The sequence below is a fragment of the Glycine soja genome, chromosome 17 (assembly GCF_004193775.1).
Source record: "Glycine soja cultivar W05 chromosome 17, ASM419377v2, whole genome shotgun sequence".
NCBI classification, from domain to species: domain Eukaryota; kingdom Viridiplantae; phylum Streptophyta; class Magnoliopsida; order Fabales; family Fabaceae; genus Glycine; species Glycine soja.
Genome location: NC_041018.1, coordinates 2,146,591 through 2,162,548, shown reverse-complemented (window position 1 = coordinate 2,162,548; position 15,958 = coordinate 2,146,591). Strand labels below are relative to the sequence as shown.

At 33.2% G+C, this 15,958-nt stretch overlaps 3 protein-coding genes and 1 long non-coding RNA gene across 4 annotated transcripts; 1 reads left to right on the top strand and 3 right to left on the bottom strand.

Annotated features, from left to right (window-relative positions):
• The first annotated feature begins 2,068 nt into the window (after nt 1-2,068).
• Nucleotides 2,069-6,362, top strand: LOC114392633. The gene is made up of 7 exons (XM_028353837.1): nt 2,069-2,562; nt 2,642-2,839; nt 3,422-3,694; nt 3,911-4,013; nt 4,536-4,654; nt 4,733-4,909; nt 5,169-6,362. Exons 1-7 carry the CDS (start codon nt 2,113-2,115, stop codon nt 5,859-5,861), a joined length of 2,013 nt encoding a protein of 670 aa, XP_028209638.1. The 5' UTR covers nt 2,069-2,112; the 3' UTR covers nt 5,862-6,362.
• A 1,064-nt stretch (nt 6,363-7,426) lies between these two features.
• LOC114393963 lies at nt 7,427-10,002 on the bottom strand. Its single transcript, XR_003662631.1, has 4 exons — nt 9,881-10,002; nt 9,671-9,715; nt 8,435-9,560; nt 7,427-8,006 (listed from the first exon to the last, which is right to left on the bottom strand). It is a non-coding gene; the product is annotated as an uncharacterized LOC114393963 (long non-coding RNA).
• Nucleotides 9,999-10,809, bottom strand: LOC114393962. The gene is made up of 3 exons (XM_028355484.1): nt 10,374-10,809; nt 10,193-10,280; nt 9,999-10,111 (listed from the first exon to the last, which is right to left on the bottom strand). Exons 1-3 carry the CDS (start codon nt 10,600-10,602, stop codon nt 10,060-10,062), a joined length of 369 nt encoding a protein of 122 aa, XP_028211285.1. The 5' UTR covers nt 10,603-10,809; the 3' UTR covers nt 9,999-10,059.
• A 528-nt stretch (nt 10,810-11,337) lies between these two features.
• On the bottom strand, nt 11,338-14,299 carry LOC114393961 (probable protein phosphatase 2C 34). Its single transcript, XM_028355483.1, has 6 exons — nt 14,115-14,299; nt 13,563-13,810; nt 13,163-13,471; nt 12,408-12,525; nt 11,925-12,148; nt 11,338-11,739 (listed from the first exon to the last, which is right to left on the bottom strand). The coding sequence occupies exons 2-6, from the start codon at nt 13,803-13,805 to the stop codon at nt 11,527-11,529; spliced, it is 1,107 nt and encodes a 368-aa protein (XP_028211284.1). The 5' UTR covers nt 13,806-13,810; nt 14,115-14,299; the 3' UTR covers nt 11,338-11,526.
• Nucleotides 14,300-15,958: the final 1,659 nt, after the last annotated feature.

Genomic DNA, 15,958 nt, shown 5'->3' with positions numbered 1-15,958 from the left:
GACATATTGGTAACTGAACTTTTGTTTTTGAGTTTAGCAACTGCATCAAATATTGCCTTTGTTTTGCATGGGGACAAATTCGAGTAGGGTAAGGTGGTAGTACAAAATTTATTATTACATGTTAATTTGAAGCTTTCATGACACATTATGCAGGGCAACAATGTACTGGAATTTAAAATCCAAAACAAAAAAATTGCAGAATTGTGGGACAGGGTGGAAATCCAAGTCTATGCAAGCCTATTAGTTATTTGCTATGTACGTGTCACGGTTCATGAGGCTCCCAAGGAAATTTTTACCACCCAAGCTTGTGAGGTGAGTCTCATTTTGCTGGAGGAGGCATGGCCTATTAATAATATCGCATTTAGTCCAATGACAACAATAGCATATTGCTTTCAACACCTTTGGAAAAGAGAAAAAGTGGACAAATAGAATACAACAGAAAGAAAGGAAAAGTTTAGCATCTAGGCCTTCACACTTTGAATGTATTTATTTTGGCTTTGGCATGACAGAAAAAAAAAAGTACTCCATTTTTTGAGTAAACATGACTCAATACAATATTCTGAATTCAAAATGAAGCTGCTATGCTATTCCTTGCATTTTTTCACCCGTACCAAGATTAGCAGCGTAGCAAGTGCTTAGGACGGGTGTTAAAAAATGGATTGTGTAAAAATGTTGAATATATATTTTTAAATTCATTATTTATATATATATAATTTTGATAAATTAATCTTTTATAAAAGAGTAACAATGAAAAATTGAAAGAATAAAGAACATGTGATAAATTTAATTGTCACGGTGCAAATTAAAAATTATATATATATTGGGATTTTTTATTAAAAGAAAAAAATGATGGAAAAATTCGTGAAATAAATTATATAATTTTTAAATTAGACATTTTTTTACAATAAATACTTTTTCCTAAGGATTAGATGATTGTACAGCAAAAACATAATTTTATTGTATATAAAACCGTGATTATTGTGCAAGGGAGGTAAAAAAAAAAACATACACAATAAAATTATGATTCTGTTTTATTATATAGAAATGAATCACACTTGTATACTTTTTTTTATTTAAAAAAAGAATTACACAATCAAAAATATGATTTTGTTGTGTATTATTTTTCTAGAATTTGTAGTTGTCTCCAACAATGACATGTACTTGCTTTGGTCTCGATTATAAGTAAAAAAAGACATACTTCATATTTATTAAAAAAATTAGTTAACTTCGTTAAATTGTGTTATTTTTAATAAAAAAAAACATTTCCTAAACCATCTTTTGTTGGAACTTAATATCAAACATAAAAATATTATTAGTATTATTAAATGAAAGATATTTTAAAGAGAGTCTCATTAAATAAGAAATAGAAAAGTGAGATTTGCTTATATTTAAGACAAAAACTCTAAGGTTTTTATTTATTGCATATAATCGAATTCAAAAGAAATATCAAATAAAAATTCATATAAATATCAACTATATATTAAGATATAAGAGAATACACATTCAACCTTAAAAGTAAAATATCATGAGATCTTTAATTGATTAGCTAAATTTTTTAATGGTTAAATTACTCAGTTTCATGATTTTTATCTTTTTAGTCCCTATAGTTTAAAAGTGATATTTTTAGTATTTATCATTTATATTTTAATTCTCTTTTATCATGTAGTTTAAAAGTATTCTTTTTAGAATCTATAGTTAACATTTTAATTATGTTTTAGTCCCTATAATTTGAAAATGATAGGGACTAAAAAAAGTAAGAATCATGAATAGACCACTTTCAAAATTACAGGAGATTAGAAGAGAATTAAAATGTAAATTATAGAGACTAAAAAAATAAATATCACTTTTAAATTATAATAACTAGAAAAGTAAATAAGAAACATAAAACTATAAGGAGAACAAATGAGTAATGTAACTTTTAATTAAGTTTTAAAGATTTTTAAAACTGCTATAAACTTCAGAGATTTTTTTTGTTTAATTTAAGACTTTAATTAATTTTTAATTAAAAATTTCGAATAATTTAAAGATGAATTGAGGAGTAATTTAACAATATGACTCCATAAGCTATTGTTACTAGTTAGCACCACCTCGCCAGTACCAGGATGATTTCCGATGATCGAAAGAAGCAAGGGCATTGTGGTCATAATGCAACTAAGCAAGCTTCTTGTTCCGGGAAAGGCACTTTCTCAGCGGTTCCTCTCACGTTTCTGTTTCAGACACTCCAACCAGATTCCAAACTCCAATTTTTATGTTTCCTTTTTTCTTCCATTTTCCCAAACCACATTGTTCTTCTCCGCCGATTCCATGACTGCCGGGGCAGTGGCGACGGCAGCCGGAGCGGCGGTGATGCTGTACCTCGTATTCCGGCGGAGGAGGAAGGCCGAAAAGGAGTGGTCGAGGTCGCGGACGACGTGGAGGTTGAAGCCAGCTCAGGCGCCGGCGAATATGTTAGAATCGATTGCGACGTTATCGGAGACGTTGAGGTTCACTTACTCGGAGACTATTGGGAAATGGCCAATCGCCGACTTGGCCTTCGGCATCAATTACTTGATGCGCAAACAGGTTGATGTCAATTTCCTAATTTCTTATCGTCGATTCCGATTTCAATATTAGGCTTTGAAAATGGACAGGACGCTTGCAGGGTGATTTGGCAGTTGCGAGTGTGTATGGTGGAAGCAGTTGTGTGGAGCTGAAAGGCCCTGGAGTTGTAGATGAGTTACAAGAGCTTTTGAGGTTGTTGACTTTGTGCATGCTTTTCTCCAAGAAACCGTTTCCCGAGTTTTTAGATTCTGCCGGATTCTCTCTAGACCATGTTCTTCTTCACAACCCCGAAGCTGGGGTTAGCTGCCTTCTTTTCTAATTTTGTCTCTCGTTTGTATGTTTATTGTTAGCTGAATATGGCTTGTTGGACCCGTGATGGCAATTGCAAAATGCACTTCCCCTAGTCACTAAACGCACTCTCCCACTCTTTTGATATGTTTTTCCCTCCTTCGGAAATAAATTTCCTGGGACATGTTTTTATCAATAGGTGACTGTTCTAGAAATTAGTTTTCAGAAATGTAGATGATAAATAATCCATGTCTGATGTTCCTACTTTCCCCTGAAACTTGATTAGATAAAGATGAATAATCAGTATGTATGCTCTTCATAAACTAACTAAATGCCCCCTATTAATTTTTTGATGTTGCTGGAATCTTGATTCATGAGGCTTGGACTTTGGTGTTATGTGCCTTAAACATGTTTGAGTGTTTTCGTATGTTTTACTTCTGAAATTAAATATGCATTGCTTCTTTTTATTTCTTTCCCTTTGTTTCTGATTTCTATCTTACTTTCATGTTTCAATTGCTAAACTGTTCGCATCGTGCCATCATTTTATTGCTCACTTGTAACTGAACCGATTTGATGTCATGAATTCTTGCAGCTTCTGAAGCCCGCTTTCACAATTATACATGATACGCAGTCAAAATGTTTCCTTCTATTGATCCGGGGAACCCATAGCATAAAAGACACACTGACAGCTGCAACTGGTACTGTGGTTCCCTTTCACCATTCCATTTTAAATGATGGAGGAATAAGCAACTTGGTTTTAGGATATGCACACTGTGGTATGGTTGCTGCAGCTCGTTGGATTGCAAAACTCTGCACTCCTACACTACTTAAAGCCCTTAATAAATGTCCAGACTCAGAAGTCAAGGTATAATTCTATATTATTCTTAGAAGAATATTATGATGCTACAGCCCTGTATTCTGAATTCTTCAGTTTTTCCTTTCATTTCTTTATTTCTTACTTTTTCTATCCTTTCACTAGAATGCCATATTCGTTTTTGAATATTTTCTTTTAAAACGATATTATATGTATTTTATTTAATCACACAACTCATCATTTTCTTGCCTTTTCATCTTACCACAGATTGTTGGACACTCACTTGGTGGTGGTACTGCAGCACTATTAACATATATTCTTAGAGAACAAAAAGAGTTATCTTCAAGCACCTGTGTCACATTTGCCCCAGGCATGTAATTATACTAACTTCACAACTGAAGTTATTATTGAATTGAGTAATGAACATTACTAGTTGTTCAAATTACATTGAATTACCTTTCATTTGATAATGGTCAAATATGTTGGTGTTTGAAATGAGCTGGAGCTATTGTTATAATCATTAATCAGTTTGGGCTGTGATATGAGATTTCAAATTTCTCAGTCAATCACTATTGTTTTGACATACAAGCATGAGATTTATATATCTATTTAGTGTGATATGTATTGTAATTTATGTGAGAATTAATTATTTTGTTACGAGTAGGAATGCCTAATTAATTTGACATAATAGTTGCAAAATTAAAGTTGAATATCTATTTTCTTTCTTCGAATAAACTTGAAGAAGATATGAGTGAAGTAAGAATACCTATTTTATCATTATACATTTTGCTTATGGAATTTTCTTTACAGCGTTGAAATTTCTCTAATATTGGAGTCTTGCCTATGTTGTAATCATTACTGCTAAGACATTTCATTGTTGTCATTTTTGCAGCTGCTTGTATGACATGGGAGTTAGGTGAATCAGGGAAGCACTTCATCACTACCATTATAAATGGTTACGACTTGGTACCCACATTATCAGCTTCCTCTGTTGATGATCTCCGATCTGAGGTGATTAGTTAGTTCTCCCAGATGATTTTGGCAAATATCATCATTGTTAATTAGTTTGTTTCTAATGTTATTTGTTAGGTTGCTGCGTCATCTTGGATGAGTGATTTATGGGATCAGGCCGAGCATACAAAGGTTCTGAAAGCCGTCCACAACTCAGCAACTGCACTTGGATCTCACTTACAATTCATATCTAGTGCAAAAGACAAGGTAGCTGGTGTAGGTGCTATTCTACGGCCTGTGACCAGTGGCACCCAGGTAATTTTCAAGCTTCTTTGTCTCTATTTGACTTTCAAAGTACGAAGTGCGCTTCAGGGATGTAAGGGAGATTACTGGCCATAGTTTGCAGTTACAGAGCAGTTGTCCAACTATATATAAGGGATAGCTGATGCACGGCACTTGCAGCAATCCTAGTGCTCAAGCTGTTTTTATGATGTATATCTCCTTTATGCATGGGCCTTTCGCTATCATATATAATGCATATATTATCTTAAAGAAATCCTGTTATTACTCGCAGGTTGTGATGAAGCATGCACAAAGTGTTGTCGAAGCTGTTGTCAAAACTATGGCTTCACACCGTCAGAATATTGGACCATTGCCAAAATCTAAATTAAATAACTTGGCCGAATCTTCTCTGGAACCCAAAAATATAAGTAAATCTCTTTTGACTGAAAGTGTGCCTGTGCTGAATAAGGATGAACCAAACTACTCAAGTGGAAGATCTGGACTTGATGCCATAGATGAAGAGGAGCAACTGATTGATGCTAACGAGCACATTACCTCTTCTGTTGTAAATGACATCACTGAAGGTGAATTGTGGTATGAGCTGGAGAAGGAACTTGAAAAACAGAACAATATCCTGAACATTCGGGCGCAGGTAGAAGAGGCAGCTGCAGCAAAAGAGATAACTGAGGAAGAGAATCAGCTTATTGATGCTGCACAAGGCACCAGCAATTCAATCACGGCATCTGACAAAGTAGATAGCTATCGTTTTTATCCCCCAGGTAAAATCATGCACATTGTCTCCACTCCTTCGTCAGATGACTTTAGTTCAAGCTCCATTGAGGAACATGTCAAATTATATGAAACACCTAGACAGCTTTATAGCAAGCTCAGACTTTCAAGAACGATGATAAATGATCATTACATGCCCACATATAGGAAGATGATCCAACTATTAATCAGACAACTAGAGAAAGATATAATGTGAAATAGAATACCAGTACAAAAATACAAAAATAAACATCAAATAAATCACCACAAAATGATTAACAATATGGTCCATTATTATTGTCTAACTTATCTTCGCCATATGAATTAAACTATGCTCAAATTGGCACGGGATCTTCACAAAAAATACACCGACACCCAAAAAGAAAAAATAGTTTTCAAATTTTTTAGAACTGGTATAGAGCCGCTCCTAAGAGGAGAGGCTTCCAAAAATTGACGGGCAAATCCTAACCGAAGTAGGGCAGGACTCACCCGTCGTGTACTGTGTGTTCGAAATAATAGGTGTTGGCGCGACCCGCCGTCTCTAAACGATCATTAACGAATCGCCTTTCACCCCCTGACAGGACAGGTTGGTTTCAACATACCTGCTGTGGTTTATTTATAGTGAGCTCCCCACTCTTCAGTTTACAAATCCTCTGATGTGGGACTTGAAAACGTTATTTTGTTTGTTAAAAACTTTAACACCAATATAATTCCAAATAAATACTAGTAGACAATCATACATATTTAATTTCAGTGCCTTTCATTGAGTAAGGTTCTCTGCTGCTGAGTTTGTTCTTCATAGCACCTTCCACAGTGTCCCTCTATCAGTGGGAGTGTGGGACGCCCTTTGAATTAATTTATAATATCTTGCAGAAGAGAAAGTGTTGCTAGCCCGTAACATCCGAATCCGTAAAATCTCACTTCAACTTTCAGCAGTTGATATTTCTAATAATTTGCCTGAGATCTAATTTTCCTCCAATGGGGCACCGGAACAATTTTTCAGTAGTCTTTGTCTTCTTTGGTTTGTTTTATAGACAGCTCCCCACTCTTTAGCTTATGAAATGTCCGATGTGGGACTTGCAACGGAACGTTTTCATAGAACTAGAATTCCTACATGTGCAGATTTGAATTCTGTTATTATGTCATTGATTATTCAGTTTTTTTAATAATAATATTAAATAGAAGGGTTATTATAATTTTATAATTAAAACTAAAAGTATATATTTTAATGACTATAGTACAAAAAATGTACTCAAATTATTGGACTATTCTAAAAATTTATTCGACAATAATTTGATTCTTTAAATATTTATGATGCTATAAATGAGTCTTTTAAAAAAATCAAAATAAAAATCATGTAATTGTATTTTAGTTTTTGTTAGTATTAGTGAATTTTAATTATTAGATTAATTAGTTAGTCTGGAAAATGTTGAAGTGTTAAATGTTAAGTTATATGATTTATTTTTGTACAAATTGTATTTTGGTTATATTATGGGTTTTTTTTTTACTGAATTCGGTTATATTATGGTAATTACATTAATATATAGAAAATATTGAATATAAAAATTAATAATTTAATTTATATTTATCTACCTTCATATGTTTGTTGTATAATTTTTATATATAAAAATCTACTTTTTCCACAGTTTTTATTACACTTTCTTTTACCATAACTATAAAGTAGACTCTTTTTTTTTATCTGTCTTTTGTTTCTTTTCATGTCAAATGATTTAATATATTACAAGAGGTATAATAGGAGGTAGAAGAAAAATAATGCTAACATTTTTCTATAAATATTTGTTGAAAGGGCGCTGTTGCCAGTTTTTATTCACAGTATATAAATATTATTCTACAGTAAACATTTGCTGGCCTATTAAGGTAACTTGCGATTTTTCAAAAGTAACAAAGGAATTATTTCTGCTTTTGGAGTCTCGTAATGTGCAAACGACCGTTTAAATGTATGGGAATTCGTGCAGCCAAGGTTTTAACAGAAAAACAAACATGCACTAATACATTTTCATCCTAGAAAACAGAAATCTGTTTTGTTGGTTTTGTAACAACTACTACTTGTCGCCGCCATTCAACGTTCGCCGCTGTGACTCTTCGATCCAGATGTGCTAAAATAAGAAATAATTGGAACAGTCAAATTCAGAAATGGCGAATTGAGAACTATATTGACTCTCTCATCTCATGACATCAACCACCATAACGGGTTTTCAAAGACTCAGGTGGCTCTTCTTCCAAGATGCATGTACTCACTTTTTCAAAGTACTGATGTATGGTCGTTTTACGGTCAGCAAGGAAAGTATGATCCAAAAAGTTATTGTGGACTTCATCACCGAGGCTTTTTGCAGCCAGGACACTGCAAGAATTCAATACCATCCGTCATTTTTATAAATACATGTCAAATTGCATTTGTGTTAAACGCCATTTAGAAGAAAATAATTAGTATATCATAAATATAACAGCATTTGTGTTAAACGCCATTTTGCACTATCAATGATAAAGTATTGTGACAAGCATATGGTTTGATACATAAAGGATAATAATCATGCTAGACAATGATCTAACCCTGTGCCCCAGAAAGAAAAAAATATACATTTGTGTGGAAATCTATAAATTAAAAGATCTATAGTAGTAATAGTTTAGCTATTTACTGATACGTTAAAACACAAGAGGCTAATATAACACTTCCATTTAAGTATTTCGAATCTATAAATAAATACATAAAACATATGGCCTCATAAGTAATGACTTTAGTGTTATTAATAAATAGAACAGGCTACTTACCAGTGACCAAGATAAACAGGGCATGGTAAAACACCATCCCGCCAAATCTTATGGATCTTATACTCCCCGAATTGTTGAAAATATTTTTCTCGGCCCTCTGTTCTAAAAAGGTCACGGACATATGGTATGTAAAATATAGGAGGGGAAAAGATAAAAACTCACGCTAACACGAGGCAGAGTAAGTTTCACCCTGTAACATCTCAATTAATCTAGTTTGATGTGATGCAAACTCAATACAATGTTGGCTTCTTATCTCACCAAAGAAAATAAAAAATGTTGGCTTCTTAGGCTAAAAGTAATAATAAAATATTAAGAAACCTTAACAAGGAACCAATGCTAGTAGGAGGTAATTATGTTGGCCTCACTTTGGTAATTCCAAATTTACATTCTCATGTGGAAGATATAATTGACATGCCCTTATAACTTTTTCTAGTTAGTTTAATTTTAATTGATTAAGATGTGTGTTTAAATTAATTGAAATTATATTTTTTTTATCGATCAATATTAGTTGTTAATTTTTATTAACAAAATGATTCGAACTTATAATCTCTCATTCCCTCCCTTCTTGCTCCACACAAAGTCAACCTTATAACCCTTTAACTATACATTTACATTAAAACAAAATTTTCAGTTAACAAGTACCAAAATCAGTTTTTAACTTTTAAGACAATTAGAAGGAGAACACACAGTTAAATAGAAAGGGGGGCACGTTGATCAAAATATCACATATGTTGCTTTAAGGCGGTGTCGGAGAATATATTTTTTTATCTAGGGTGTTAAAAAAATATATTGTTAGCACTCTTTTTATCACTAAATAATAAACTGATCGGATAACTATATTGGAAGCAATACGAGTAACATAGGAAATGTTACAAATTAGTTGCAAAAGAAGTAGTATGTCGTATTTTTAACACAAAAAAAAAAAAAAAGTACTGTGTGTTGTATGAGTTACCAAGTAAAATTAAAAAAAGAAGAGATTCTTTTCATTTCTTCCTCTTAAAACCCTAAGCGTACGGCAGTTCAGTGTTTTTGCATAATCTACTATATTTTCTAACAGAATATAAGCTTGGATGCTGTTGCATCTAAATTTAAAGAATTCCTCATCAGTGTAAGAAGCACAGAGAACCTGCGTTTAACAATTAACACCATACATACGTTACAAATAAATCTAGCAAAGTAAAAGTTACTAAAATAAAAAATGTCAATCGTTAAAAATGTAACATTTGAATAACATACTGCTGGATTGGTAAAGGGCTTCCCATCTAGTGATTCAGGGACAACCTATTAGAGACAAAAAATAATAATATCAAATTATAGTCCAAGTTAATTTATATTGTAGATTTATTTGGAACTCTTGAAGCAGGTGTCAAATAGGATATATTAATCATATTGCATTATCACGGGCGGGAACGAAAGCATAAGCAATACTAAATAACAACTACTCACAGCTAAAAAACGATATTCGCGCTCCCTATCAATAAATGCTGGAATCTGAATCCGTTGAAAGAAAATAAAGTCAAATTGATTCCCAGAGATAAATGCGTATTTTGCTCACCTCTCCTTTTAAGGCTTAAGCCAAGGACGAAGGTGACTCTTAAAAAATGTTTTCTTTATCTCAAAAACGGCTACAACAACGATTTCACCATCACATGGTTCAACAGAAAGTCCGGCAATTTCCTGGGAGCAAACAAATCCATTAAACGAAGACATTCAACAACCAATTATCACATGAAAATTGAAAAGTAAAGAAAAAAAGACCTGAGTTTTGATATTGGCAACACGGTGAGTGAAAAGATGCGTCCGACGGAGTTGAAGAGACGGGGGAAAGTGATTCTGGCACTTGTCTCTGTGTCAAATATTTAAAGGACATTGATTCACATGGACAGTTAAGTTAAGGCTAGGGATTGATATGAATATGATAGTAGTAGTAAATAGTTACCGGAGAGGAGGGAACCGTAGCCGCAGATGGAGATGAAGCTAATGCGTCGAAATCGGAGTGGTGGGTGAGATCGAGAGAGGGCAATGTATTCACCATCGGAATGAATCAATGAATTGAAGAAAGAAGATGGAGAGATATTCTCTTGCACTGATTGCTTAATGGTTGGAGCAACCAACCAACAAATAAATGTTGTCTGTATTATAATGATATTTGTACAATTCATATTCATTTACACTCTATTTAGCAAAAAAGAAGGAAAAAAAACAAAGAGAAAAGAATGAAAAAATGAAGGAAAAAAGAAAGTTATATTCTGCTGCAGTGCTCCTGCAGTTGAGTTTATTTATTTTTTGGGCATTTCTCTTATTACTCGCCTGTTAAAAAGATATGTATATATATATAGAGAGAGAGAGAGAGAGAGATCTTTATTATTTTGGATTTACTTGCATATTATAGATCTTTAAAGAGTAAAAAAATTTGTTACGTGAATATTTTTAATTTAAATAGATATTTTAAATTTTAAATTTAGTTGTAATTTCATATTCTCATACAATATAACATGAATAATGTCAACCTAATTATTGTTGTAATTTATAAACTTTACCCAATTAATATTATTAAGTACACGTTTTTGTACAAGGACTTCTCTAGTTTATTTATAAGTGAGTTCCTACTATTCAGCTTTGTAAACCCTTCGATGTGGTATTCATAATAGCAAAGGACACTTCAACCACAAGTTCACAACTAAGGATTGTAGCAGACATGAGTGGTGCATGTGATTTTCTCTTTGTAAACATCATCTCAGAATTACTAAAGGTATAGCCTACGAAGACTGCAACAGACTATAAGCAGTAGTCTAAGATGAAGAACTCTGAGACTTAGTTTAGTTTGAGGATAGTTTTGTTTAAATTGATTGATGATGCTCCCCTGCAAATGTTTTCTGATGCTCCACTTTCAGCATGACCAGTTAGTCAAAAAAAGTTCTCTATACACACAAAATGCTTGTGCCTCTATGGTAACGAAGATAGATTTTACAGTCTTATACACTTAACCACAAATGTCATTTTAATTGATAAGTTTATATACAAGTCTATATGTATTTCTGTGTTACAACTTACAAGGAAGCTGTAATGAACTGTTTAACCACCCAACATTCTTAATCAACAATTTTGATGGCTGGGGGGAGTTGATGAGAGGGGGAAGAGTGAAAGAAGAGGCAAATAGCTGACATATCATCCATCGCAATGCCACTTTTTTTCCGTTTCCATTCATGTATGGCACATTTCACAAGCCTTTGAGCAGCTTTTTCTTTATGTGACGTTGCTGAAACAATCTTCACTGCTTCCTGGTTGGATATAACATCCCATACCTGGGAGATAACGAAAAAAGCAATTACTTGAACACTTCCTGGTTCTACACCAATCAAGCATGATGACTATTAGGTACTAGAACCAATTTTGTTCCGTTTCTTAATACGTTTCCTTTTAACTTCGGTTAAATTAAAACCTGTCCCTTAAACAACGAGTTATTGCATTAAACATAAGAGACGCATACCCCATCTGTTGCCAAGATGACAAATTGATCCCTGGTGGTAATTTTTCTGTGTGTGACATCAGGCACGGAGATTAGTCCAAAGTCCTTCATGCAGTGGTCTCCAAAAGCTCTAGATATTGCTAGTCCTGGTGTTTTACCATTTGGCATCCAGACCCTGTACACTCCTGGTTCATCTTCCATACAAAATACCCTCCCTCTGGATTGTGTTATGCGTTCTGCCTCCTCTGAAATCAACAACAACAAAAAAAAGACTGATTGAGTGTTTCAATTCATGTTACATATTTGGTGTCGTGTTAGGGAATTGATTTTGAGTTCATGTAATTTTAGATTGCTTTTGGTTTGGATAAAAAAATTTATACTAAATTTTACTATTAATTTGTTTTTAAAATAAAAACCTATAAACATGTACTTCAAAATCAATTTCATTCATCTGCTCACCCCTAATACACTAATATTTCTTCAACAAATTAAATCATTTCTTACGAGGTAAATTTGGCTTGAAGTCAGTGGTAAGCTGATGTGGAGTTAATATGCCATCATCTGAAGTAGTTGCCAAGACAGCCCTACAATCACCTATGTTTGCTATAGTAAGATATTCACCCTGAAACATCAGTGAAACATTTCAGGCTACTTCTGATTATTACATTAAAGTAAGGTCTAGTATAGCACTGCAAGTTGAGAGCATGGCCACTGAAATTGAGTAATTAAGAGCAATTATGTCTATCAAGCCATGTTATGCAATTATTTGAAATAGTTTTTTTTTATAAATAACGGAATTAGTTTTTAAACATAAGTTACATACCTTAATCTCTTTCACTCCCTATCATCTTGAATTAAATTACGTGGGGAAGGGAAGTGTTTAGTTTAGAAGAAGTTTTAATTTAAAGTTAAGACTATCAAATGACACACTGATTTTACTTCTTCCATCTTCTCAACTCTTTAGATGATGAAATTGATTATGCTGAATTTTATAATCATCACATCCAACAAATTTCCATCAATTATTATTAAATTTTAGCCGGGAAATAAATCTTTCGTTAACCGTGTCCTCCCAATGCATGTTTTGTCAGTAAGGAAAAATGTAATAAAGCAAACAAAAAAAAATGAACTTTAAACATTAGAAGCATGATATGTTTTGACAAAAATACGTAAGGTTGGAAGCATATTGCTCAAAACATTTCAAGATTCAAGTAAGTAAATCAAAACTTGAAATAGCATGCCACATGAATATAGATAACCTGTTTGATAATTGTCAATGCTGTAGAGCCACTTAGGAAGGAATCAATCCCAGTGTGCTGCTTCAGATCCTGATCAACGGCAGCACAAGTCTTTATGTAAGATTGTTTCCATATGTCCAATCCATGGATATTTTTGTCAGCTTCCATTTTAAAATCCAGGTCAAGTGATGTTGCAGCCAGATTTTCCTGCCAATTGCATAGCAAAACGGCTGGTACTAACTTCCTAACCCTTTTGGCTACAAAGTGTCCCCATGGACCATGCCCATCAAAAACTCCACAGAACATCATGTCTTGTTGGCAACCAAATTCCTAGCATCATCAACAGCCAACAAAGCATAACATTATGATAATTCCTACACTAAGCTAACTTTTAAAGGCTTGAAAAGGAGTGTTGTCTTACCTCCCAAACAAGAAGACGATCCTGATTGACTCCTTTCTGGCCCCTATTAGTGAACACAGAAACAAAATTGTTGGCCTTGGTTGACTTCACAACTCCAGATGAACTCAATAGCAATTCATTCTTCCTTGCTTCCTTTGCCAATTCTTCCACAGCTTTTCTTCCATCCTCCTTTTGACAATTCTTCTCTTTCTTGATTGACACAGTTCTTACCAATCCATTCACAAAAGATGGGAAAAGGACCATGATAACTGCATTCCAATCATAGTTACAGGTTATAAACATTTACAATTTCTAACTTTTTATTATTCTAATAAAAATGCACAGATTTATAGCCTGCTAGCAAAGGACCTTGAGCCTCATCAGTCATCACTTTTTTCACATATCAATTTGACAAACAGAAAACTAATACAGTTTTTAGTTTTACTAGTTATTCGTTAGAAAAAAAGTTATGTATAGTATATCTGATATATCAGTCGTAGTTCATTCATGATAATATATGAAATGGAAAAACTTGAGGAAGAAGAAGAAAAAGAAAAAGAACAACTGGCATACATGCTTGTGATTTGTAATCACCGCCAGCAAATCCTATAGCCTATCAGAGCCTGAGGAACCGAGAGACGAGTCCTTTGAAGCTATACCCTCTCCATACCACGAGACCAAGTTACAAAGTCACAAACGCAATCACTATAACTACATGGATGTGACTTACTTCTTGTAATTTGTAACTTGGTAACGTAGGGTGGTTTTGCCATTCTTACCCTTTCTTTGGCCACCATAAATACAGAGCAAGGGGGTATTTTGGACAATAAAAGGTGATTATACGTCATTATGACCATATGACCATATGACCCCTAAATTTTGGGGTATAGTAAGTGATTAGATTGGAAAATCTATATATTAATTTCAAATGACAAAAATTTGCGTACAAACAGATGTATTACCAATTAGAGTATTTAATGAAGTAACAAAATTAACTGAAACAAGAACAATAAAAGAGCAATTATTGTCATACGAGGTCGGTATTTAACAACTACTATTATAGCGAATTGACAACTACGTAGCGAATTAAATAACTTATTTCTGTGGTTGCAATTCGTTTGTGGTAGTGGTTGGCTTTGAATAAATTGATCTTCAACTTTTCTTTCTGTTTTCTTCGGTAAATATCTTCAATCTTTGATTAAACACGAAGTCAAACAGGCTGAATACTTTAAAAGAGACTTTTGAGATATTTTAATAATAAGTTCCTAATGAATGTACCAAATACAAGGCTATCGCTTGTCCAGCTGTCTTTGGAGGGCCCCAGGATATTAAGGGTCAATAATCAATAATAAGTGCACATTTCTACGAGTGATTCTAATCATACTCAAATTGCTTATAATATATTTTTACAATTCATTTTTCTCTTCTATTTTCCATCTCATTATCTATGTTATCTTACTTTTTTTTTCTCTTCTATTTATATCTCTCTCTTTGTTCTAAAATTTGTTGAAAGTTTTATGGGTATGACTGTTTGTGGATATACAACAGAAAAAAAGTAGACGTTTGTAGTATTATATGTTATGAACCACCACGGATTTAGTAAATTGCCGACCAAACATTCGTGGCTAAGGTTGCTTTGGGTGGAGGCCTGATTGCACTATCTTAAATCTTGTAAAACGATTTAGACAATAATTTGCCGCCCACCATAAAGGGAAGGATAGATACTGGATTGGTGGGGACGGCATACAATAAAGCATCATAGTGGATATATTTTGTTGAAATTAATTAAAAATATATAACCAGAGAGTAACATCAATACATAATTGCTGATCCAAAAGAAAAAAAAAACTTCAATACATAATTGAATTGATGATAGTCATTTTTTATTTACAAAAGAATAGTGAATTTTATACAACACAGTTGCAGATACATGTTTTGCAAGACTATCTTAACTAGATCCTTTCTTTTTTCCCTCTCTCTCACCACTGATCACCTATAGAAAGGAATTCTGCAAGTAATAATGTAATAGATTATAAACCTCGTCTAAAAAAGAAGAGAAAAGAAACTCTAAAATGTATTGTATAGAGTGTTTTTGTGAGTCATAAAAATGTCTTACTATTTTCCTGTTTCTCCTCTAAAATAAATAACGAAAATCTAGTATTTCCATCCTATTTTCCTTTTTCTGATTTTCATTTATGCTATTTCCACCAAAATGAACAATGGGGTAGGTATCCTCATGACCTGATAAATAGTAGCATTTGTCTATAAAATGTGTTCAGGAACAATTATCAGTATTCTTACTATAGTTCTTAGCGTCAGTTTGACAAAGGAGTAAAAATCGGGTGAAAGATTCATAAAGCAAAAGTTTCTTAGTTTAACTGACTCATTATTTTCTTAAAACCGTATCACACTTTTGA